Source organism: Dunckerocampus dactyliophorus, chromosome 6 (genome assembly GCF_027744805.1).
Source record: "Dunckerocampus dactyliophorus isolate RoL2022-P2 chromosome 6, RoL_Ddac_1.1, whole genome shotgun sequence".
Lineage (NCBI taxonomy): Eukaryota > Metazoa > Chordata > Actinopteri > Syngnathiformes > Syngnathidae > Dunckerocampus > Dunckerocampus dactyliophorus.
In genome coordinates, this window is record NC_072824.1 from 26,887,922 (window position 1) to 26,914,373 (window position 26,452).

General features: G+C 40.9%; 2 protein-coding genes across 7 annotated transcripts in view; one reads left to right on the forward strand and one right to left on the reverse strand.

The window, feature by feature from the left end:
* si:dkey-237i9.1 (SEC14-like protein 1) overlaps nt 1-2,057 on the reverse strand; it is a 28,213-nt gene extending 26,156 nt beyond the window's left edge. For 2 of the 3 annotated variants that reach the window (XM_054779397.1, XM_054779395.1), the window contains exons 1-2: nt 1,705-2,057; nt 1,332-1,357 (exon numbers count right to left, since the gene is read on the reverse strand). In XM_054779397.1, the coding sequence (XP_054635372.1) occupies nt 1,332-1,337 (6 nt within the window). In that variant the 5' untranslated portion in view covers nt 1,338-1,357; nt 1,705-2,057. The remainder of the gene's footprint in view (nt 1-1,331; nt 1,358-1,704) is intronic. The other variant, XM_054779398.1, reaches the window with a different exon arrangement.
* A 5,942-nt stretch (nt 2,058-7,999) lies between these two features.
* On the forward strand, nt 8,000-25,433 carry rasal3 (RAS protein activator like 3). 4 transcript variants are annotated; one of them, XM_054780117.1, is made up of 20 exons: nt 8,000-8,416; nt 8,507-8,653; nt 11,619-11,749; nt 11,859-11,937; nt 12,535-12,590; nt 12,673-12,758; nt 15,723-15,852; nt 16,658-16,756; nt 16,845-17,507; nt 17,640-17,784; nt 17,853-17,997; nt 18,077-18,313; nt 18,435-18,636; nt 20,135-20,226; nt 20,295-20,408; nt 20,768-20,933; nt 21,961-22,068; nt 22,146-22,336; nt 22,544-22,628; nt 24,098-25,433. In XM_054780117.1, exons 1-20 carry the CDS (start codon nt 8,119-8,121, stop codon nt 24,188-24,190), a joined length of 3,267 nt encoding a protein of 1,088 aa, XP_054636092.1. In that variant the 5' UTR covers nt 8,000-8,118; the 3' UTR covers nt 24,191-25,433. The 4 variants fall into 4 exon arrangements, with proteins under 4 accessions (XP_054636092.1, XP_054636090.1, XP_054636093.1 ...); XM_054780115.1 differs by having other exon boundaries at nt 8,000-8,653; XM_054780118.1 differs by lacking the exon at nt 8,000-8,416 and having other exon boundaries at nt 8,545-8,653; nt 10,283-11,749.
* Nucleotides 25,434-26,452: the final 1,019 nt, after the last annotated feature.

Consider the following 26,452-nt stretch of genomic DNA (forward strand, 5'->3'; position numbering starts at 1 on the left):
AAATGGACCAACTGTCATCAAAGAGAACGGCTTACTCACTGTGCAAACCAAAAAATAAACACGTAACAGATAAGTTAACACACAATGAACTATCATTCTGTGTGGGTAACAATTAAGCCTGCTGCGGCTGCTCGTTGGGAAAAGAAACCGCAGAGTGGCAGATGAGAGTCTCCAAACACAACGCTAGTCGTTTTTAACAAAGGCAAAAATCGCCGGGATCGCTAAAGTCTCCAGATCAGTTCAGAACAACGGAATGAAAAACTTAAAATGCTCCGGTGGAGGTTTATAGTTCAAGGTCGCTGATTCGCTCATTTCACTGTCAATCAAAAAGGGATTTCACCTCAGACAGATCATCCAATCATCATGCAGAAGCTGAGCGTCCCAGCCAGCCCACTGCCCCATAGACCCCCAAAGACGCTGAGCGTCCGATGGGCGGGACAAAGCCCAGCATTTATCCAATGACCGTCCAGTTTTGTACAGTGGAACAACCCTCTCTACGCTTCCCCATCAAAGTCAGTAGACGCTCAGCGTCCGACTGTGTAAAAGCGCCGTGGCGCTGCGGGGATGAATGAGAAGGAAGTCGTGTCAGTTACCCGTGAAAAGTAGCTGATTCTTAACAAAAAATGAAGGTAGTGCGTATTTCGTCAATGAAATGTACACACAGCAGTACATATTTCACCACTTTTTTGGGGGGACATTTTAGGGGAAGCCGAGCTTCCCTTGCAATCTTAGAGCAATCGCAACTGATGTCCAACTAATGACAAGGCATGGGCCAGCGCTCCACCCATACATTTTCTATACCGCTTGTCCTCACTCGGGTCGTGAGTATGCTGGAGCCTATCCCAGCTGTCTTCGGGCAAGAAGCGGGGTACACCCTGGACTGGTCGCCAGCCAATCGTAGCGCACATATAGACAAACAACCATTCACACCTATAGACAATTTACAGTCTCCACTTAACCTAGCATGCATATTTTTGGACAGTGGGAGGAAGCCGGAAAATGAAGGTCCAGGAGGTAAAGAGGGACATAGACAGTAGACATGTTGAATTGTGCATATTGTTAAGAGGAAATATTACAATACACATGTTATGACTGGAAGCAAGCGGCCCGCATGCTTGAGATCATTTCAAGAAAGTGCCAAGTGTTGATCTTTGTGTTCTGCTTGTTCAGCATGCTGACACATGTTTGTGCTGAGCAAAGACTGCATGGAAAGCCTGGAAGCTAATGTCCCCGTCCTGCTTTAGGAGGGATCAGAACAGGAAGGGAGACTAATAATAACCAGGAGAGAACAAACTACAACTACAGCTAAGCTCACAGTCATGTAGAATTACCGTCATGCTTCAGGGTCTGTCAGAAACTTTGGAGACATGTAAAAACAAGAGGTGTCAGTCGACAGCAGAGAAACATACTGCTTTGAAGTCCACTCTTAAAGCGTTTATTGTCGTTTCTCTCGGATTGTTGTCATTATAGACCAGAATAGTAAAGCACATAAAACTACATCATTTCATCAGTTGTGATTTGGGCTCTGTTTAAGTTATCAAACTGTGTCACATTCTTAAATGAGAATAACAACGTTGGCTGAGGGGCCGGTTTTGGTTACCGTTAGCATGCGTTACACAACAGCGCTGCGTAGCACACCGCAAGCTAACAACAACTTTATACGTCGCTGTTGAATTGTCAACATTAAACAGAACGGATGCTCACCGGTTATTTAGGTAGGTGTTCGTTTGTGACGTGGTTCGTCGGGATATTGTTCGTTTCCTCGGGAAATGGCTATCCGAGTCAAGTGGCCATTCTTGTCCACGACTCTCCAATTCGCCAAGGTCCGAGGGATGAAGCTAACGCTAGTTAGCCTCGCTGTGCTGACCAGCCATGTAGCCGCTGAGAGCAGCTAGCATGCTAACCGCCAGTTAAATATTCTTCAGAGTCCCGTGGCAGCGAACAGGGTGTACATTACAAACGGAATACCACGCAAGACTCAGTTAAATCCCGCTGTAACGGTGGAGAGGGGAGGACCGCGTCCGTCTTCCTGTTTCAGGCTCCTCCTCCTCTCGGGCCTGCTTGTGGCGTCACTGCTCCGCCCATCGACGTCAACACTTTGAACCACTCTGCTGCCGCCAAGACTTTTTTTTTTTTGGTTTAGTTTATTTGAACATGAAGGTTACAATGGAATACATCTCATGAATCATTCTTTGACAGTTCCACATGTCCAAAAGGAGTAGGAAGAAGCAAAGCTTATTTAATCCTACCCCCCATCCATTCTACATCTAGTACAGTACATGTAGTTCACTTCCTGGATTCCATGTCATGTTTTCAGTGATAGTCAGGATAACACATAATAGATAACGGTGAGATAGCCCTCCCCCCAAAAAAAGAAAGAACATTCATAATAATGATAATAATGATGACAATACTAAATAAATAAATAAGAACAAAGCTTTTTTTTCTTTTTTCCTTTCTTTTTTTTTTCCTTTCCTTTTTTTTTTTTAAACACAACAAAGAAAATTATAAAAAAATAAATAAAAATAAATAAATAAAAAATAAAATTTAATTAAATAAAAAATAAATAAATAAATAAATAAATAAATAAATAAATAAAATAAAATAAAATAAAATAACAAACCTGACAGAACAATCAGGATTCTTCTGCCTTGTATTTAGCAAACATCAACTGCTTGTATTGTTTTTTGAATTTGCTCATCTCGGTACATTGTTTGAGTTCTTTACTCAATCCGTTCCATAATTTAATTCCACACACGGAAATGCTGTGGGTTTTCAGCGTTGTTCTCGCATATAAATGTTTTAGGTTTAATTTTCCTCTAAGATCATATTTCTCCTCTCTGATTGAAAAATACTTAATTAGATTTTTGGGTAACGAGTTATTATTAACTTTATACATTATTCTAGCGGTTTGAAAGTGTACTAAATCTGCGAATTTTAATATCTGTGATTTTAAAAATAAAGGATTTGTATGTTCTCTATACTTGGCATTATGAATTATCCTCACAGATCTTTTTTGCAGTACAGTGGGTGAGTGAAGATTGCTTTTGTAATTATTTCCCCATATCTCCACACAATACGTTAGATATGGTAATACTAAGGAACAGTACAGAGTGTGGAGTGACTTCAAGTAAGTACGAAGGTACGCGATACTTTTGATTTTTATCATTATATGAAATCTATATGTATGTACATATAAATAAACCAATACCGAAACTTAAGTGGACATTTGTCAAGATCGTGCTCTGTGATTGATAAAAATAAAACACAGGATAATGATTTTAGGCAAACAAAAAATATTTGTACGTATGTATGTCAACACCAATTTAACCAATGACGTGCAGTCAGACGTCCTGATGAAATAAAGAACGAAATATGATAACATGAAAGAAATATTGATATTTGTATATAAATATTGATATTCCAATGAACTGTATTCTAAATGTATTTTCTGAATGAGTAAGTACCCAATACCCATAACCCAGCTCCTGTGTAACAGTCAGTCCCAAACCGTGTCAGTCCGTGTCAGGCAATTTCACCGACTTTGGAGTACTCCTCAAACCTCTAGAGACCAGCATCACCGCAAAGGCACTTGGACGGCCATCATCTGGCTCTGAAAACTCTGATGTTGAATAATATTTGATGGCATTCCATAAAGGCCCACCCAGAGGAGGAAACGTCACCAGATTGTTAACAACTCTCTAGTGGTAACACTGGCTGTCTTCGGTGTTTAAGATTGTTTCTTTGTGTTTTTTGCCACCCCTTTTGACCTCCTCCTGCTGTTCATGCACTTTTTGCAGTGGGATTCAACTTTTTTCTTGCCCGACCCAGTGGCTTCGTTCGCTGCACAGCCATCCCTGCGCTGCCCTCCGAGGATTCCCCCCACCCCATTCATGAGTATCAATAAACTGTTTTCTTTTGCTCACACTAAGGTGTATGCATTTTAGGAGTTCACCCGGTGACCCCAAACCCATCCCTGACAGAACAATCTGGTGACGTTTCCTCATGTGTGTGGGGCCTTTAAGGGATGCCGTCAAAGATAATTCCACATCAGCGCCTTCCAAGAATTTATACAACCGGAAGCTTGCAATAAAGGAAAGAAAGGTCTGCGAGGGAAGTAGGAGGAGGAGGGATCCTGACACTGAAAAAGTATGGAGTAACATGATTACACTTGTAGCCTTGGAGCAAGTGATGTAACTGCAAAATTAATTATGTAATTTGACATTTATGGACAATTATTAAATTATAACATTTAAAATAAAATACATAATATAGTTTTTTTTTAATTTATTGAAGATATTTTATACTGTATATACTTTTTATTACTGTGGATATTTCCAAGTTATTTTATTTCATTTACTTGTAAAATAATTATTCAACTTATTATTTATGTATACTTGTCCAGACTTTAGGGACACCTTGTAAAATACACAATACCAGCATCATTACATTTGCGGATGACACTACAGTCATCGGTCTGATCACTGGTGGTGTTGAAACATCATACAGAAGAGAGGTGGCGCACCTCATAGCTTGGTGTCATGATAACAATCTCCTTCTCAATACAGATAAGACTAAAGAGATGATCATTGACCCAAGAACAAGGGAAAAGGAGCCGCATAGACCCCTGTTTATTGATGAGACTGAGGTGGAGAGGGTGAAAACCATCAAGTTCCTTGGCACACACATCAGCGAGGACCTCACCTGGTCTCACAACACCCAACACATTATGAAGAAGTCCCAAAGGAGACTGTACTTCCTGAGAAGAAATTTGGCATGTCCACCAAAATTCTGAGTTGCTTCTACAGATGCACCATTGAAAGTGTCCTTACCGCCTCCATCACTGTTTGGTACGGTAACTGTACAACACTTGATAGGAAGGCACTCCAGCGGGTGATCAAGACCTCACAGAACATTGTTGGGGCAGCCCTCCCCTCAGTGCAAGACATTTATAAAACTAGAGTCCTACGAAGAACACACAATCTCATCAAGGACAGCACACATCCACAACACTCATTATTCACACTCCTACCGTCAGGAGTTTGAAGTCCAGGACCACAAGACTGGCGAACAGCTTTTACCCACAGGCCATCAGGCTTCTCAACAAAGCACTCACATACGCCGCACGCAACACACGCACACACTCATAGCACTTCTATTTATTTACTTATTTATTTATTCATTTATTTGGATTATTTATCTGTATTAATGTTCATTAATACAGATGTAATCTGTTGTTGTTGTTGCTTAATTTATTGGTATTTATGTTTCTTATGATGGTATTTATGTTTCTTATGTTCTTATTCTTTTTCTTGTGTTTTCTTTCTTTTCTTGGGAGAATGAACAGAATAAGAATTTCATTGCATAGTATAACTGCCTGTTTTACTATGCATATGACAATAAAACTCTTGAATCTTGAATCTTGAAAATGTACGGTTTTGATTGCCATCCTTAACAGCTGGCTGGGAGAGAGCAAGTAATATTGAATGTAGTTTTGAACACAGGAAGTGGTTACAACAGTCTGACAAATGAATGTGCAGGAAGTACAGCTTCGCTTTGACAGGAAACTGACCTCAACAGTCAATACACCAAATATATAGTCACATTTTGAGACCAAAGCAGACAGAGTGAAGTAAAAAAAAAAAAAAAAATGGCTTACAGCACATGTTGGGGGTGCGAAGCTACACAAAAAATACAAAGTACAACTCAAGAACTAGACAAAATAACAAAAAGCTTACGAGCAAAACTATGGCACAAGTGGCACAGCGTTGAAGTGAGTCCAGCATCAGAGCTTGGCAAACTGCCTGCTGATATAGGCCTGATAAGCAATTGGCCGCAGGTGTGCAGCAGGTGAGTGGCAGGTGCCAGGAACTACCAAAAAGGCATCGCAACACAGTGACACAAGCGGCAGCAAGACCAAACAAAGCAGGATCATGACGATGTGATCAAGATCGTACTTGACTACATGGCGCGTGGTCACGGCTGCTGCTGAGCATACATTTTTATGTCTTTGTTTTTGTTATATATATCCTATTTGGATTCAAAAACAGAAGACCTATTCTTATCACGCATTAATAAAATCACCCACTTCAGTGGCACAATACAAAGGCACTGAACTGAAGGCTGGGAAGACCATCAACATCGATGGACTTATTGGCTCATAACTCTTACTAAAATATCATTCAAGATTCAAGAGTGTCATTGTCACTGTGAGGTCTTGATCACCCAGTGGAGTGCTTTCCTATCACGTGTTGTACAGTTACCGTACCAAACAGTGATGGAGGCGGTACGGACACCTTTGATAGTGCACCTATAGAAGCAACTGGGGATTGTGGTGGACATGCCAAATTTCCTCAGTCTTCTCAGGAAGTAAATCATCCGAAATGTGGAAGTATTTTGAAAAGGTTAAATATGACTCCAGACAGTGAAGTGCACCTTGTGTCAGCAGCTTCTTACATACGTGACAACAACCAACATCTTTGGATCACGATTGGACATCATTGAATATCATTTAAATGAGGTAAGGCTATTATATCAGCTTCATTTTATATCCCAAAAGTGAATTGTAAGGCAAATTTTTGGCTGCTAACAGTCTTTTGACAAGTTGTTTTTCAAGCCATGTTGTTCCTATTCTCCAGCATGCGTACTTTTCTGACATGTGCCAACAGTGACCGTGTAATGGTTTTGTTCATCTTGCTTTCATTGTCACTAAATAAATGAAGGTTGTTGCACACCTGCTTTTAGCCTGTTTGTTTGAGGTCGAAAAAGTTGCAAATGACGTCTGTTTAATTGTTGGGATCGCTCTGCTCTTAATAAAACAAAAAAAACATTCAAATATTAGTCGACTCTGGACATACTCTTAACAAATCAGATTCAAATATGAAAATCCTTAGTCAAAGACAGCCCTATATGTCATACACACCATGTGAGAGACAAAAATTCTCAAAACCTGACAGACCAACAGGTTTAGAACATGACATTGTTGCACATTTGAGCCGAATAAATCACTGGTTACATAGTACACCGGGTTGCACATAGAACAGGGAGTGAGAACAATGAGCAGTATTCACATTTTAAACTAGAACCAGGTACTCGGGGTGGGCGAATCAATTCAAATATCCATATTATAATATCCATACAAGCATGATAAGATCTATATTTTTCAATTCTCGTCTACATTTATTTTCACAAATATCTGTGTTTTTGTTTTGTTTTTCATAATGTTACATTGCGTGCATACCTGACAGACCATAAGGTTTAGAACATGACATTGTTGCACATCATATGTCATAATTTCATAAAACAAAACACTAATGCCACAAAGGTAGCACCGTTCGAAAGATAACTCTTAGCCCTTTCACGGGTACGAGGATCATTCCTCTATTGCTAAAATGCACTGAACAATTCAGTAGTAAAGATATATACAGTAGCCATCAAAGTCTCCATTTTACTTTGGTCATCCATGTAGATCTTGTACATACGGAGAAAAACTACAGTATTTTGGATATGTCTTTTTCTCACCAAATTGCCCAGCAAGCGTCCAAATTTGCAGCCCACAGCTGTTTTTTTTTGTGTGTGTGTGTGTGGGGGGGGGGGGGGGGGGGGGGGGGGGTGGCTGCAGCCCATTCTGAAATAAAAATTAATCAAGAAAGCTTAAAAAAAACTCAACTGCAAACCCGGATGCTTATGGTACTACGTGAGTGAATTATAACTTCTTAGTATATCACATTAGATTGGTTATAACGCATTGACAAAAAAGTCTGGACACTCCTGGTTTGAGAAGTGAATCAAAAAGATGAAAAATAAAAAACCTTGCCACTTATTGAGCAAGTTCGTTTGAGACGAGTTGAGTGCTGCAGCTGCAACGCCACGGCAGACAGGCCTTTAAAACGGTTTCGGGTTGTGTCGACTGACGTTTATGCAAGACAGGAAATGCTGAAAGTCGGCACCAGAGTAAACTGCATCTAACTCGTTCTTGACACACTTCCATCCACGCGAGAGGAAAGGCACAAGGGGAACAGCTACCTCCGATGAAGGTACTTACACACCATGTTGTGATCTTTATTTTGTTTCATGCACCCTTGCAAAGACAGACTTCTATAACACCCTGAAAATAAAATGGGTTCTGAGGAAAAAACAGTGGAGCCTGCAGAAGAACCATCTCAAAAAGGACAAGGATCACCAGAGAAGGAGACGAGCTCTTCTGCAGATCACCTTGAGGGACAAGCATCTCAGTCCACGGTCCCGCTCAACACATACAAATGGCAAACCGGCTCCAAAGGATCCCTTCATGAGGTGGTTGAAGATGGAACAACTGAGAAGATTCAAAAAGGCAACAAATGGAGCAAGATGCAAACCTGGCGTAAGGCCCTTAGTGAGGACCCCGAAGACAAAACAACCAAGATGAACTCCATGCGTAAGAATCCCTTCAGAAGGGCCTTCTCTTCGCCTCCTGCCGCGCTTTTTGCTACCCTGACGCACTCCTCCGTCTCTGTCGGTGCATCAGCCCCCACAGAGGCTGGTTGGGACACATCCACAGACCCTCAGCAAGAAGGTGGAGGGGCCCGCTTGAAAAAGTACTGGAGGTCTGTATCTCAGAAGCTGAAAAGGCCCAAGCTGCTCAGCAGGAACAGCGCCCCCTTCTTGCGACCAGGTGAGTTGTCAAAGTGTGTTCTTTCACTAAACGTATTTGACACGATATACTGTACATTGTAGTGTATTCCCGCACATTCGCTGTCTTGAAAATTTGAGGATTTTTGGTTACAGACCTGATCAAAATCTTAACACCTGTTGAAAAATTGGAGAGTGAGACAAAAAATATGAAATGGAATCTCCGCACCTCACACCGTGTCATCAGTGACGTCACTTCACCTAAACCATACAAGCCTCGATAAATACTTCCTGGATTTAAGGCCTCACGGCTCTTTTCTCCCCCGATCTTGGCCATAGCCATGTGAAAAGTTGGAAGTGGTGCTATCTCGCTTTCCATAGCGCACACAGAGCTGCTCACATCCTGTGAGCTTTCCTTCCACTTCCATGTCCATAAGGTCCTTTGAGTACTTGCGTTGCAAGTTCCGTTCCTATGACTGCGATGAAAATCGAGGTTTAGTGTAAGGTAGAACATATACCTAAATGAACTCCTGTGAACTAGAATTAAAGGAAATTATTATTTTAAAAAAACAACTCCTTACTTTCATCCCTGAGGTTGTCTTGCACACTGAAAGGGGTGTTGCAAGGGAGAGAGAGAGAGAGAGAGAGAGAGACAGGCTTATTGGGATGACACTACGCTGCTTAGTTATCACTGTCCATTTCACGGTAAAAAGATCCTTTCACATGTTCAATACCATCTTTAGCCAGTGTTGAATGGCGCTTGACTTTCTGAGAATTTTACAATGTTTCATTTCTAGGAATCGCAGTTTTCAGATGAATTAATCCGTCATTCATCACCATTTGCCCATTATACCCATCTTTATTGTATTTTATTAAAGAAAGACAAAGGACAAGATACGATTATATATATTTGTGTGGATTACCAGCACCAGATGAACTGAAAATGTTAAACAAGCTAAAAGATACCGCACATGTATGAAAATGTGCTTTCCAAACAATGAATGAATCAGATTCGACTATGAAAATCCTTAGTCAAAGACAGCTCTACCGAACACAAGTCTCTTTAATAGTAGCAGAACATTTGCATCACATTTTAACCACGTCCTTATGAGCAAGAGTGGTCGTGTTCAAAGACACCACGCAATTTAAGTTGAATTTAAAATTTGAGTTTATTTTCTGGGATTTCCGAACACACTTAAATACGGATAAGAGTTAGTTTAGACCATACATACACGCATAACGAAGATGTGGTTGTAATGTTCAGAGTTTGACGTGTCCATGAATGCACCTCAAGAATGTGGCAGTGTTGTCCCTAAGATATATGTTTACGAATTGGAGATACATATAACATATAGTGTTCCCTCGATACATCGCGTTTCACCTTTCTCAGATTCGCTTTTTCGCAGATTTTTTTTTGCCCGTTTTTCAAACAGCTGAATGCGCATTGTGTTCTGCGGCCTTGTGGTGTATTAGAGTGATCTATCGGTGTGCTGTTGCATGTTGTATTTACTACTGCTACTAGTAGAGGGTGTTGTATACTCATGTGAGAGGCAAAGACGTGTCCAGTAAACGTAGAGCCACAACAGTCCTGATTGGCTAAGGGAGAACCCGCCCATTTTGTTCTGCATTCTGATTGGCTGTAGACCATTGTCAATCACTCTCCTTCTTGCAGGACTGCCTGTTTCCTGTTCATACATGCTGAATGAAGGCAGAAGTTACACAGCTGTAGGGCGCCTGGAATATTGTAAATGAATCTTTGATTCATGGAGGACGGCAAGGAGGAATATGTTTTAACAAGGATACAAAAACGCTACAGCCAAGTGGCGCCAGGCCAAGCCACGATCAGAGAAGTGAAATATGCCTGAGTCACTTAATTCCAATCTCATAAGTTGAACATTAGAATTCAAACAAAATTTGATCTTTGAGAATGTTTAAACAAGAGAGAAATGTGATAAAATGTTAATGCCTGTCTGAGAAAAGTGTATCAAGTGTATTGTGAGTGGTTTTACAGCCTTAAAACATTATAACAATTGTACAAAAATATAGTTGGCCACTTTGCGGATTTCATTTATTGCGGGTTATTTTGGGAACCTATCCCCCACGATAAACAAGGCAACGCTGTACGGTGTTAGAAATGCACTGCTGTTGATGTGTTCAAGTCTGCCATTGCTGCCTTTCACCCATAGCAGCCGTTGGCCAATGAACTGCTCTGCTGGGAATAATGCATCATGGGTACAAGTCAAAACAGCTTTTCTTTGTTATTTTTAACTCTTATTGGTGCTTGTCTTGTAAATTTCCAAGCTTCCTTTTTAGTGTTAAGTTACTGTGTGATGATTTTAGCGTTCTTTGTAACCTTGAGTCAAACTGTTGATATTGATTGATGACCTCCTGTGAGGTTAAACACCAAACAGTTACTGCCGTTAACACGTTAGAAGAGCAAGCAGAAGAGTCTACCTCACACTTGGGATAAGTAGTTATGGGGAGAAAGTGAATTAAAAACAACAAAAGTGACATTCTTCTTTGCTGGAGGGACACGCAGCAACGTATTCATCCACCTAAGTATTAGTGCGTATTTTTCTTTTTGTACAATATTAATCATTTATGGGAGTGCGTCATAACCCCGTAACGTGGCAACGCAAGGACCGCCTGTATAATGTTTGGAGCATAGCAGTACATTAGAATAAAATATAACCTTAAGGAAAATACTGTACGCATTGCATATATTTTATCTGAAACAATTTACATTTTATGACTGAAAACCCCTACCACTCATCACAGCATGTTCCCTTTTGGGCCAAGTTGCTTCAGTCTGACTTGTTTACTTTCATTGCTATTCAGTATTGTTTCAGCTGTCATGTTGTTGAATTACTGGAGACATTTGTGTAGTCTGATCATGTCCTTTGAAACTTTGTCCTTTGGAGAATCTATCTAAGCAACTATCTATACTAATACCACCATTACTACTACTACTGCGTTTGCATCCGCTTGCTTGTCTGCTGCTGTGACAGGTTTGGATGAAGGTGAGCATGAAGTTGAACACCACAAACAGCAGTGGGTGCCCCCCCAGGAGGTTCCCCTATGGAACATCAGCAACTGTGTTCTTGAAGATGGACAGATTCTCATCTCCCCAGAGGAGGAAGTAAGAGCACCAACACACACACATCCACAAAATCTTTCATCCGGTTTCTATGAAAATGCACAAACCCGATCAAATTTTTCAGCGTCTTGCTTTTGTGATGTGTCTTTAGCCGACAATGTGGACACGGACCCGCGTGAGCAGCTGCCTGTCCAGCCTCAGCATGCAGAATCTTGTGGATATGGAAACAGGTCAATAAACAAATGAACATTCACTCGCATAAAAAGCAGAAGAGTTTCTGTATTGGCGTCAGACAGAACCCATGTTTGAATCCTGCAGACAGCCGCAAAGGAAATGGCAGAATGTTAATACCAGGATGAATGTGAAATTGCATCCTGTTTTTTTTTTTTTTTTTTTGAAGGAAGATAGCATCGCTCATTTGCTCATGTTGTCCAATGAAAGCACAGGGCATAGTTTGCTTTTCATTCAAGAAGATCAGAAGTTGTTTTTTTGCTGCTTTGTTTGCTGGGAATGAGGGAATGTTACATGGTGAAAGATTGAAACACAACCTCGCTCCAAAATGATGGGATTCAGACGCTGGCTTGTATGTGGTGGGGCACTGGGTAAGTGAGAATGCTGGGTGCAGCGTAGTGAACGTTTCTAGCTGAAACACCCGCGTTTAACCGCTTCCTGTGTATGATCTGCTTATGCCACATCATTGACTAGTATTTGAATGCCAGCCTTCCGCCAGTGGAAACGCAGATATGAGCAACGGTGGTAACGTGGGAGTTTTATGGCAATGACAAACTAAAGCAATGGATTAGCTAATAATCCTACATTCCTTTCAGAATGTAGTCCTGACAATTTGGGCCCTCGACCGAAGAAAGAAGATGGTGGTGTGAAGGTGAGTGTGTCACCTGCCAGGCAAAATCCTCTCTTAACGACACGTTTGTTATTAATGTTGAATGGAATGTTTCATCCTGAAGGCACTGATTAAGCGACGGCTTGAGAGCAAGGCAAAGAGAAATAGTAACACTCAAGTCAACCCCATGGGACTCCACAAAGGAAGCAGGTAAAATACTGCAAATTTCAAACAAGTACAACAGATACCCGCTTTTTGCAGTAGTTACGTTCCACGCCTACCAGCAAATGAAAAATGACGGGGATTGAATGAGTCAATTATTAATTAATACTTAAATATTATGACAAAAGATGTTTACTTTTGAAAATCTAAGTACAGTAGGACCTCACATAACATAAACCTCCTTTTACATAAATTACACTGAACATAAAGAATTTATGTAAAGTTTTTGCATCGTATTACAGAAGAAATTCCATATAACATAAAGCGTCAAGTCAGTGCCTTTGTTTTTTTCAATCAACTTTATTATTGCCTCAAGTCGGTGCAAGTTCAGACTAACACTTGGTGACGCCTTCTGACGCATCACACTCTCATTGGCTGATTTTCGGGGCACCGCCTCCGCTCTCATCTCAATGGCTGATTATCGGGGCACCGCCTACGCTCTCATCTCATTGGCTGAGTTATACAGCACGTACTTGAGTTTGTGTGAGAGACAGGCTTGTCCCTTCAAACACCTTCCTCTTCGTAGTCCCCCTGAAACTAACTTAAACAATTAAGTTAAGTTACAAATAAAAATTTGGCACACAGCATTATCGTGTAGTGCGTGTGCGTTTGTCTGTGAGACCAGCTGACTCTTAGACTCTTTGAGTCGCGTTTCGACTCAGGCTAGTCCTCCTCCTCCTTCCTGCCTCCACTTGCGCTCCTGATCAAGACATCTCGTGAACGGTAGGATTGTTTTTGTTTTTCAGTTTTATTCATTTACAGTAATCTTATTTATTTTCTTATTTTATATTGGAATGTTACTCTACTATGTTTATGCTAACGTTTTCTTATATTTTCCCACCATATTTGTTGGACTTTGAATATTTTGAAGTGCCAAAGGGGTGAGTTTGTGAAGATTTTGGAAGAACGGATTAGGCTATTTACATGTATCTTACGCTTCGTATAACATAAAAACCCTATAACATAAAGGTTCTCGGAACGGATTAATTACGTTGTAGGGGCGTCTACTGTATATTTTGTTTGCAGTCTCAATGCTATTTTTTATGACACACTCATTTTGTTCCAAGTAAACAGGATGTAGCACAAAGCGTTGTTATTTTGAAGGCCAAAAGTGTGCTGTGTGGGTTGAGAAGGCGTCTTGACTGTTGCTAATAGAGACAGACTGTGTACATGAATAAACCTGCCTAGCCATAGACGTCGCTCCTGTCCTTTATTTAAACTTCCACGACATCAGCGAGCCTCCTGAAACCCTGGGTTACACTGGCATGAGACATTTATTGTTTGACTGCCCTGATTCTGATTGCTTTGAGGAAGTTTGACATAGCACATCAAAGACAGGGCACTCTGTTATATCTACACCATGAGTCCAGAGGTGTTTAATCACGTTGGCTGTGCAGCCTTCTTTGCATGATACTGTATCTTTGTTGGTCTTTGCGGCTATTACTTCTGGTTGGCAAAGTGGGCAACAAAACTAGGAATCGAAATCAAAAAATTTGAACGATCCCAGGAGAATCACAATCTTAGTCCCGCTCCCATCGATACTGGAGACTCGATGCCCAACCCTACTAATGAATGATAATGGTGATCGATAGAACAGATGAATCAGAGTCACGAGCTAGCGCGACAACCGGCCATCTGTTGTGGGGCCGCCTCCACCTCACTCTGAAGCAGCTAGCGGTAGGACGAGGCTCCCCTGCTTTGCCGATGATTACCCATTTAGGGTGAATGAGAAGACGGCCTATTTTCGGAGAAAAACAAATGTAAAATATAAATGTGAAAGTGTTTTTTTGACCAAATATCCATGAATTTTGGGGCTGTGAATGCTGAGTTGTGAATGTGTGGAGACCCACTGTAAGGGGCCGATACGGATACTGATACCGACAATACTTGCTTGAACATTTTCAAGATCATTGAATGATTTTGTGATTTGGCCTTTTAATTTTTTGGAGCATGGTTATAATGACAATAAGACACAACAACGATTTCAAATCAACAAATTTATTTTTGAAGAATTGAATAATTGAATTAATAATTGAATTAAATTATTATTGAATAATTGAATTGAATATGAATACAGAGGATATACTATTTCGTTTTTTTTCCATGGAAAAACTCATCTCATTTAGTCGGTAATAATTAATACGTATGTGAAAATACAGGGATGAGCCTAAACAAGTGTGAGACAAATGTTTTATGGACTGATTAATTTTTTAGGCTCGTCTCTGAACTTTACGGCAAATTTCAGCCCAGCCTTCCTATTCTTCTTGTTAATGAGTGGTTTGCGTTGTCTGGTGCACTTTTGTTCATGAAGTCTTCTTAGCAGTAGATAGTGATACCTTCACTCCTGTCCTCTGCAGGTTGTTTCTAATGTCACTAGCAGTTGTTTTAGGGTGTTTCTTTACAGCTCTCACAATATTTCTGTCATCACATGTTGATGTTTCGGTCTACCTGTCTGTTTTTAGGACACCAGTTTATTCTCTTCTTCAGGACATTATACATGGTTGTACTGGTTATGACCAATGTTTGTGCAATGGTTCTGATTGATTTTCCATTTTCTCTTGCTTGTTTTTCCCCATATACACACCTTTCTGGTTTTCATGTTGTTTTCACCTCTAAAAGCAGTCTACACAGGCAAAACCTATCCTACCCAAGCTGAACCTGAGCATAGACATCCAGTACTATTTATAAATTGAATAAGCAATGCAATAGGACACAAACCTGAAAATAAAAGCTGAAATGTTGCTCTCAGTCCTCGTATTCATCTTTCGATGTGAAAACCAGATGTTTTCAGTCTATGCAAAAATAGAGAAATTGACCTCACTGTTGCAATACTTCTGGGTACTGTATATGACAAGCTTCAAGTGTGAGTTAACACAAGCGGTAACATTGTTTCCTTTGATAAATCACCCAGAACCTCTCATGGTTTTTAAATTTTTTTTAAATTTTTTTAAGGCAATACGGCTCCAGGGAGTCTGTGTCGATTCCAGTGTGTCCAGTCGGAAGTCTAGATCTAAGTGCGGATGCCAGCACTGTCGTCAGGCCGGTCCACAGCTCCATTTTAGGGGAGAAGTACTGTTTTGAGGTACACTTTAACCTTATCATGTTTGTGTTATCATATATTAAGTTCAGGGGCTGTGCTCTGTGTCCAAGGTGTCTTGTTTTCCGACTTAACCAAGCCAAACATGGCGGTACTACGAAGCTGGATACCAACTTGATTAGTCATGTCAGGATTTTTTTCTGTCTCGCCCTGAGCACGTTCACACGAAGACGACCAATCACAAACATGAATAATGAAAGGCAACACAGTGCCTTTACTCAGCAAGAACAATCTATGATGTTAAGTAGGGATGAGCCGGATACTCATTTTAGACGAGTATCCATTACGGATAATGCATATTTGCTGAGTATGAGCATGAAACCAGTACAGCTCATCATTATCCGTAATCGTAATGAAGGAAAATCATCATTGGCTAACGACTTATGTATTCACCCTTCACCCTCTGTGATTGGCCATTCACACAAGCTAAACTTTGCCAAATCGCTATTGTTAGCTGGCAACAAACATACCTAATGCGCATGCATGTGTCATGTGTGTTACGTGGGCTGTGACTTGCAGCATTGGAGCAGGAAGTGGGTGTGCACTATACGGTTTTTGAGGTGAAGTGCCCCATGCAGTACCTAGCCAAGGCAGACAGCACATTTAAAATGTGTTCAGCACGTTAATTCGTTGGCTAGCATGGTTTACTGTTGACCTTTACTTGGTATGGTCGCGGAATGTTTCACTTCAGAATTGTAGCCTGAGCCCAGGAATTCAAATCATTTTCATTACTGCCAATGTTGTGATGGATTCCATATAATTGTGTGTGTGTGTGTGTGTGTGTGTATAGGTTATCAACTCTGAGAGCACGCATTGCTTTGGCTGCTCCTCAGCTGCAGAACGTGATCGATGGATTGAAGATCTGAGACGGGCCGCCCAGCCTAATAAGGTGAGCTATGGGATCCAAAAGAAGAGAATCAAACATACCGACCAACAAAGTGCTAATGAGAATGTTTCTTACTGATTACCTGTCACAGGATAACACTGAGCGCACAGAGAACTCCCTCAGTCTGTGGGTTAATGAAGCAAAGGATCTGCCACCCAAACGCCGTTACTACTGTGAGATACATCTGGACGGGACTCTGTTCGCCCGTTCCACCAGCAAGGTTTCCAGCCACTCTCACCTGGCTGGGGACAGCTCTTCTGGTTCTTCTGGACACCTGGGTGGGAATGGAGGCGGAACCGGGGGCTTTCAGTTATTCTGGGGAGAGTTCTTTGAGCTAGACAATCTCCCTTGCATCTCCCAAATCACGTTGCACCTTTTCTGCGAAGAGGACTCAAAAAAAAAGCGGCATTCCGGAGAGGTGTTCAGCCCGCATCTGCTTGGTAGCGTGGATATACGCTTAGCGGAGATTCGAGGCAGGACCTACCAAGAAAAGTGGTACCCCATCATTCCATACAAAGTCTCAGCCACAGCATGCAGCAAAGAACTCCTGGGGCCACAGGCCTCTCTCCGCATCAAGGCCCGGTTCCAGAACCTGCAGGTTCTGCCTATGGAGAAATACAAAGAGTTTGCCGAGTATGTGACTGTGGATTATGAAGACATGTGCAAAAACTTGGAGCCTCTTCTGAACGTCAAAGAAAAGGAGGAGCTGGCAGGAGCTCTTGTGCATGTGCTGCAGAGTATTGGCAAAGCAAAGGTGAACACATGCAAGAGAAATTGTCCGCAAAAATGTTGTGTGACTTCAGGGTCCAAGATTCCATTGCAGTTGGCTTGGCTAAAACTCAAAGACAACGTGATATCACTCCCATCATGTGTTAATATGTTTCAGGAGTTTCTTGTTGATTTGGCCAAAGCTGAAGTTGAGCGTTTGGGAGAGAAGGAGGCGCTGATCTTCAGAGAGAACAGCCTGGCCACTAAAGCCATAGATGAATACATGAAGCTGGTGGGACAGAAGTACCTCATCGACACACTCGGTAATGGAGGTAGATCATTGCTGACTGGCTTCTGAAGATAACAGATGTTTCTTTCTGTCTTACATCAGGGGACGTTATTACACGTCTCTATATGACAGGGGACAACTGTGAAGTTAACCCTCGCAAATGTCATGCCTCTGAACTGTCAAACAACCAGAAGCACTTGAGGGAAGTGTGTGACGAGGCGGTGCGGAAAATTACTGACCTGCACGGGTGAGAAAACAAATAGACGAGCAATCTTGGGTGATCGATATTAGTATTTAACTAAAATAAATCTTTCAACGTCTTTCAGACACTTTCCTGAAGAGCTGAACAAGATTTTCTCAAGCTGGACAGAGATGTGTGAAGACCAGGGAAGACCAGAGATTGGTCAGCGTCTCATCTTCGCTTCCCTCTTCCTTCGCTTCTTGTGTCCGGCTGTCCTCAGTCCTTCACTGTTCGGTTTGACGCAGTCTTACCCAGAATCGAACACTCTGCGCACACTGACCTTAACTGCAAAAGTCATCCAGAACCTGGCAAACTTCACCCTGTGAGCAGCGTTGTGTGCATGAACTGTTGATTGTATTGTTTTACACATCAAAGTCAACTTTGACTAAATTTACAGAATATCGACAAAGAGCAGAGGGTTTAACATTTTTGTTCTAATGCAGATTTGGAGAGAAGGAGGAGTACATGCTGTTTATGAATGAATTCTTACAGCAGCATTGGGATAGAATGAGGGGCTTTCTACAAACTGTGTCCGATCCTTGCACTGAGATCCCAATGAGCTCGTTTGATGGCTATGTGGATCTACCTTTGCAACTGGCCGTGCTGCATGGTCTGCTGGTTGATATCATCCATCAGAGGGCACAGGTGGGGCGAACCCTAATTTAGTCATTTTCACTATACAAATGTCACTTCCAGCAGTCTCTAGTTATGTTTACTATATTGGGTAATATGCTTGTAAAGGTGATCGGGGGTGTTATTTCATGTCAAGAAGGCTGTGATAATGTTAAAAATCATATTTAGAAGGTAAACAAGTTTTCTATGCTCTAACTACCAAAATAGTGGATTTATAAATAAAAAGTCCTAATTCACTTACTTCAGCCACTGGAACCAATTTACCACGATAAACGAGGGATTACTGTATAACTACATTGGGCAAACCCAACAAAAGTCAAACGAAAGGGTGCTGGGGCGGGATGGCAAGGTGCAAACAATTTACTGGCAACAAGATAATTAATTACTATGCCGGAGATAGATGCGTAGCTCTCGATAAGAAACACATGGCATGAAAGCAGCAAACCTGAGCACATGAACATGACAAAAAGGTTGAATAAAAGGGTCTAGGAGTCGTACGATGACAAACTTGTCACAGTGGAGCTTTAGCGGGCCAACAATGGTCAATCGCCAGCAGGTGTGCTTAGTGGTGGCACCTGTCACCGGAAGTACGGTAAAAAGGAAACAGAATCCACACAAGGGAGAAACCAAATACAATACCAAATAAGATCACAAAAAACGATGACAATTCATGTCACGACAACAGAGACATGACATGAATGTGCATGAGTGCTGCGTCACGCAGGGTTGACAACACCCGTATTGAGCCGACAAAGAACACACTTTGTCCCGTATTGCTGCGAGAAATCAACACTAGTCTGTAAAAACCGCCAATGGTTTCAGTTTGACAGCTTAACACAGGCTACTCCAATCGATGCCAGTGTGTTTGATCACTCCCTTGTCAAACCTAATGTTTGACTTCTCTTGCATATTTCTATACACGCTTTGCCTAGCTGTCCGCAGCTAACTAGCTAGAATTATCCGCCTATGCTTCTTGTCTTCGGACTCCAAATGTGCCTTTTTGACATTCAGTGACATTTTGTTTTAAATCAAACAAGCAATGCTGTTAGTTTAGAGTTCGTTTTTCCCCCACGGGGAAGTGGATATTACGTCCATCGGGTACATCCTAACTTTTTCAAGTGTCTATTGTTGACATTATACTGTATGTCTTGTCCTCCGAACACCATTTGTGTGTTGTTGTTTCATGAACATTACCTACTGGCCAGGGGCCCTTGGAATTGTCTAATGGCGGCCCTGGCCAATAGCACTCATCATAAATAAAGTGAAAATTGTACAATTAATCCATGTGATCGGTATTGACCAATCTTACTCATGGATGATCGGTATCGGAAGCATAAAACCTTGATCGGAGCATCCCTAATCTAAATGTCTTTTTAGTATAGATCTCATCCTGGAAGTGTTTTATTTGCTGACAAAGCTCCCTGTTCCTACATCCATTTGCATGTCTTTAGTTTGTTTGTTATCCTAGCTGTATTTCGTTATTGTGATATGGAACTTGTTCATTTCGCAGGAAACAATAGAGAAGTTGCACCCTCTGCCTTGGATTCTGAACCAGATAACAGAGTCACTGGGCCCTGAGATACCCCAGATCACAATAAACAGGTACGGTGACTATGTGATCCATCATGCGTTCTTGTTGTATTTTTAGTGACGCTGGTTTTTCTTTGTAGCCCAAGAAGACAAGTGAAGCCAATGTACATTCCTCCTAAACACCTGAGCAAGTACAGCCCTCACCAGTCGTCTCTCCAGCAGCTTCCTCAGGACTCCAAGGGTCTAATAAATAGGTAGGCTAATCAGTTGTTTTCAGTAGTATACATCTTACATCATGCTGTTGCTGAATAAAACTATTATAGTACACATGTTTTTGATACAGTATCATTTGGACAGCAACAACTGGAGGATGCTAGGTGGATGCAATGTGGCCATCTCTCATTAAATCTATACTGCTACAAGCTGTACAGTGACTACTTGATATAATGAATTCCTATGTACTTGTAGTAGTTTTTAGTTTTAGACATTCATGAAGGTCAAGTTGCAGTGTTAAGTCAACACTTGAGGCCATACCTACACGTACATGCGGTGTATAAGCCGCATATTGACATGCGGTAGGCTTATCTTATTGACGTGCAATTTTGTTTGTCAGCGTTTGCGAAGCGCGAAGGAGGAAGCCAGTCACCAGAACTCAGAGTGCCCCATACAGACGTCCTGAAAAGAGAATGAAGAGACACACGAGTTCTGAAGCTCTGCCCACAGCTGACCATGAACAAGATTTGGACACAAGTCAGCCTCTTATCTCATCACCAAAAGCTGTGAGTATAAAGAAAAAGACCGTCCCGGTAGCTATGACTGTTGCGGTGAGGCAATGGGCGGAGCTTGGCCTTTTATGAGACGCAAACTTAAGTACTTCGTCTTTGACACGGTACGTCGGACGTCCTATCAATCAGAATCAGTGAAGTCAAACAATAATTGATGTCTGTCTCATGCCAATGTAAGCCAGGGTTTCAGGATGCTAGCTGATGTGTAGGTTTGATATAAATAAAGGATGGGAGCTACGGCTAGGCAAGTTTATCATTTGCACGGTTTGTAACATTTGACAACAGTCAAGGGACCTTCTCAACTCACACAACACACTTCAGGCCTTCACAATAAGATTGCTTTGGGCTATAACCTGTTTACTTGCGTTAACAAAATAAGGGTGTCATAAAAAAATAGCTTACACCAACACTTAGCCAACAAACAAAGCATACTACTTAAAAAAAAAAAGTAAACATCTTTCATGAAAGTGTACTCCTGTAAAAAGAAACTTCATAACATTTCTATTCATGTAGGATGGTTTGATATTTATATACTAGTTGAAAATAGCCCTGTAAGAAATTGACAAAAAGTTCATACCATTAAAAAAAAAAAAATCATGAAGAAGTTCAGACATTTTACCCAAAAAGAACTCTGGTTAGCGTCCTCATTTAAACTATACAAACCTTTATGACCCTGCTGTTAAAAGCGTTGGAATCAAGAATTGTGAGGAACCGGTATCGAAACGAAGAATCGGAATGGTTCAAATTTAAACGATGCCCAACCTTATGCATGATCACCCACTGTCCTTATGTGTCTGGACAAAGTCGCAAGTAAACGTGCAAGCAATGGTCAGTTCTGGTTTTAATTTCTGCTATGACAACCGCCTATGCATGTATAAGGCTTACCAGCCAATTTACTTTATCACTTATTAAATTGCTGCTCTGTATTCAATATAAAATACATAAGAGCAAATAATACAGACAGGATAATATGACCCTTGTCTGTAAAATAGGAGCAATTCTAAGATTTTCTCTTTATCAGAGTGAGTCAAGCAAACCATGTGCACCAGTTCCCTGGATTAAAGACATCCAAAAGAGGGAGCCCAGTGAGATGAAACTGGAGCACGAAGGTCTCAGCTTACTGGACAGGGTAGGTCACAGCCGCTTCACACAGCACATAACAATATGGTGACCATTAAGAATCTATTTTTGCCTACCACACACCAGCATACCCAAGAACTGTCTGAGCTCCGCCTGGGGGTAGACCAGGTGACGGAGCGTGAGCTTGAAATGGCAAAGCGACTGGAGGACTTCATCATCCAAAGCCTGGACCAGCATGCAATGCTGCAGGCTGAAGTCAACGAGATCCGGAATCTGCTGGCCGTTCGAGATGAGCAGCTTGCCAGCGCCACCTTCAGGTAGAAAACAGTGTATTCAGACACATTGGCAGTACCTGCTGTGATCGCGCTTGCATTTCACACACATAATTGATGAAAAATGTTCAAAACAAGACTTCACATTCACAAGTGCAACTGTGTTTGAATCGCTTACACATACTGATTGAAATGTACTGACAGAAGTATTCCATTTGAGACACAGCCCTTGATTCTCTGTACCTTATCCAGGTTGGGTGTGATTGAGGAGGAGAGGGAGAATGATGAGCGCAAGATGAATGTCGCCACTGCAGCAGCTGAGCGAATGAACACATTGGTAAGACACTGTGACTTCAGTCAGGGGTGTCCAAACAGGAAAAACAAAATATACGGAGGCCACAGATGTGTGCCAATGTGCCAATGCAAGTCAAGAAATACCAATATTATAAACAGTTAAATATAATTAAATGCAGAAACTACATACAAAACTAAAACGGAGGCCAATAAATGTTTTTACTACTCAAATATGCCGTTAATTCCGGTTTTTAAGTCGCACCCACTAAATTTAGAGGAAAAAACAGATTTGTACATATATAAACCGCACCGGACTATATGTCGCACATGTCCACGTCATTAAATGGCATATTGTGACGTGCGCAAGTCCATGAGGACCAGGCAGCTCTTTATTTGACAAGAGCCAATCATGGGCTATGAAATAACTCACAAGCTTGTCAACCCACTGGAAATTGCAGGAGGTCATTACTCAGTATAACAGTCTGACTCACAGTGTCATCTTACGAAGAACACTAAACTCATCGCACAGCAACGTAACACTGAAAAGGTATAGCTAAAATATATACAAACATGTACCTATACAAGTTTAAAATGAATAAAATATATTAAAAAATTTCCTATAATGCATTGCGTCTGAGCAAAGCATTTCATTGGAGGACAAGCGGCATAGGAAATACATGGAAGGATGGATGGCACTGCAATGCTGCCTCGGTCCACCAGAGGGAGCCAGAGGAGCCCAGAGGGAGGCTGACATCATTGCAGCGCCCCGATCATCAACGAGTGCTTTGCTTAGATGCAATGCATTATGGGAAAACTTTAAAGTAGTTTTTTTTTCATTATAAACTCGTATTGGTACTTGTTTGTGTATTTCTTAGGTGCACCGTTTGAGTATTAAGTTGCTGTGTGACGAAAAAGTTTAGTGTTTTTTTGTAAGATGACACCGTGAGTCAGACTGCTATATTGAGTAGCACAGTATTTCAATGATTAGTAGTAGTTCTGAAATAAAGGAGATGTCACGACATTACAATTCAGCCATAAATTAGCCGCACCGCTGTATAAGATGCATGGTTCAAAGTTTACAAAAAAAGTAGCGACTTTTACACCAGAAATTACGGTAATTGTTTAAGATGCAATTATAATTCACTGTTTGAGTAATAATCACCAAATTATTTCTAACTGGTGTATTTTTCAACGGCTCAAACATAAGAAATATGTGTATTTCTTTTTCAAAGTTGACTTATCCACAATCAAAATTATTTAAAAAACTATTCCTGGTTGCTCAAGTGCTATATAAATACTATTTTAGCCAGTACATTTTACTTAGCTTTTTATTGTTTTTTTTTAAATATTTTTATTGCTTTTTACTTCCAAAATATGGCAACATAATTTAAATGTAACATCGATACCTCTCCGCATACCATCATTGCCTTCAGCAGAGATTCAAGTTGCAAACATAAGCGAGCTGTCCATTTTATTGAATCCAGTTGATTTTTTTTCTGTATGTCCTTACAGGAGGAGCAGTTTGTAGACTTGATGAAGGACCTCCATCGTGTCAATGAGGCCTACAACAGCATCGTACAAGCTGTTGAAAAGCAACCCGTTTAGATTTCATAGCTCTTCTCCACAATTTTGCACATGGCTGGTTTTATTAATGAATCTTGTATAAAGTACCCAAATGCTATGCTGTACTTGAGTAAAAATAAAGATCAGGATTGAGCCCACACTGATTAAATACAGGGCAAGTATTGCCCATACCGATATCACTACTTTACTTGAAATTTTTGGTCATTGAATGTTTTGTAATTTATGCCTTTAAAGAAAGTAAACAATCATGATTATAATCAGAATAAATCACAGGATAAAGAAAACGTATTCATGAACAATTAACAATACAGTATATAAATACAACAATATCAATAAAATAATCAAATTATTCACTTTTTTTTTTTTTTTTTTACAATTGTTTGTACAAAATAAAATCAATAGTGAAAACAAAACTGTTGGTTCTCATTCCTATGTATTTTGAAATTGGCAAAGAGTACATTTGGAATACAGGAAGTGAACAAATGAATTGCAATTGATGTGACAGCCAGAAGGGGTAGGATTAAATAATCTTGGCTAATCTTCCGACTCCTTTTTGGACATGTGGAATTTTGAATTGTACGATGTGATGTATTCCAATACAACTTGCATACATGGTCAAAATATATTCTACCATTACCATTGAAATCATTTGGCTTTTTGTCCCCAAAGCCCTCTTGTGTCCAAAAACGTATTAAGTTTGTAAACAATATAACGTATTTGAACAACAGAACAAAAACAGACAGATATTTGGCAACTTAAACATGGAAGAGAACTGAAAAATATCTCATCAAGCTTAGTATCAATCCAATACCGATGTGACCCTGTTTTCAATAATAGCGATACTCCGATCGATCGGAGCACCTCTCACAGGGAGTCAATGCGTGCACAATTTTTTTTTCTTTAATACTGCGTAACATGCTAAATAAGAGACAAGAGATATGCGCTTGCTGTCATTTTAATCAAATGATGTTTGTTTTGACCTATTCGATTCACATAGGGACGATGCTCATTGGAAATGTATAACTGGCCCTAATGGAAATATGAAAGTACAAACAGAAAAATGACTATATTAGTGTAACCATGTTTATTATGTTGGTTATTATGATACCATTGTATTGTTGCCATGGTGCAACAAGTTGTTCAGAAGCGTGTTTCTAAAACTGTGGCCGCCTGATTCAGCTCCAGGATAAAGTTGACAAAAGGCAGGGCAAAAAGACCTTTTGTGTACTATTCTGTCACATGTAAACAGGATTAAAAATGCAATAACTCCTTTGGATGCCGGCATTGTGATTTCACTTGTATGAACTGTATTACCTCAATCACCACTGTGATTCTTTGTTATGTACATGCCAAGGCCCGGGTAGATACTCTTTAGTCCAGGTGGAGCTAAGGGGGTAACCACAGACCAGTTATGTGTCCACAAACAGCACAAATTAGTCCTGTCCCTTTAAGAAAAAGTACTCCTAAGGTTCACTCATAATGTGGATAAAAAGACACCTGTCACAGAAACAGTTTCTTACATTCCAACCTCTTCACCACCATGGGCAAGACCAAAGAGTTGTCAAAAGACCTCAGGGACAGGATCGTAGACTTGCACAAGACTGGAATGGACTCAAAGAACAACAGCAGGAAGCATGGTGATAAAGAGACCACTATTGGTACAATAATTCATACATGGAAAAAATACAAGGTATACCAGATCTCCCGACTGTGTGGCCAACATGCTCAGCTCTAGGTCAGGGGTCACCAACCCATCGATCGTGAGCTACGAGTCAATCTTTGGGACTTTGCCGGTCGATCGTGAGATCATTTTGAAAAAAAAAAGTGTATCAGTACCCTCAGTACCGGTAGCCGATGAGGAGGAAGACTCTGTACCCTATCCTTACTGAATACTAGCTGCAGGTCGTGATAAACCTCAGGAACCCCTGTGATATCTATCTCCTCGACCGGAGGCTGAGACACGGAACTCTGGGGCACAGCAGAGCAACAAGTAGCATAACAATACCTTCCCCAATTGGCGACTTGGTTGCAGTTCCAGTCAATAAGCGGGTTATGTAATTTTAACCACGTAAGACCCAAGACCACTGGTGCTGACTGGGATGGTATAACATAGATTTGATTGACTCATGAAGATTGGCTGGTAGTTGGAGGGATAAGGACTCAGTCTGGTGGGTAACTATAGCGAGTAAGCACCCATCCAAAGAGTAAACCTCTTTCGGATCCTGTAACATTATGGGCCCCAAAGTCCACTAACGCAACTATAGACACACTCTTGCCACCCCC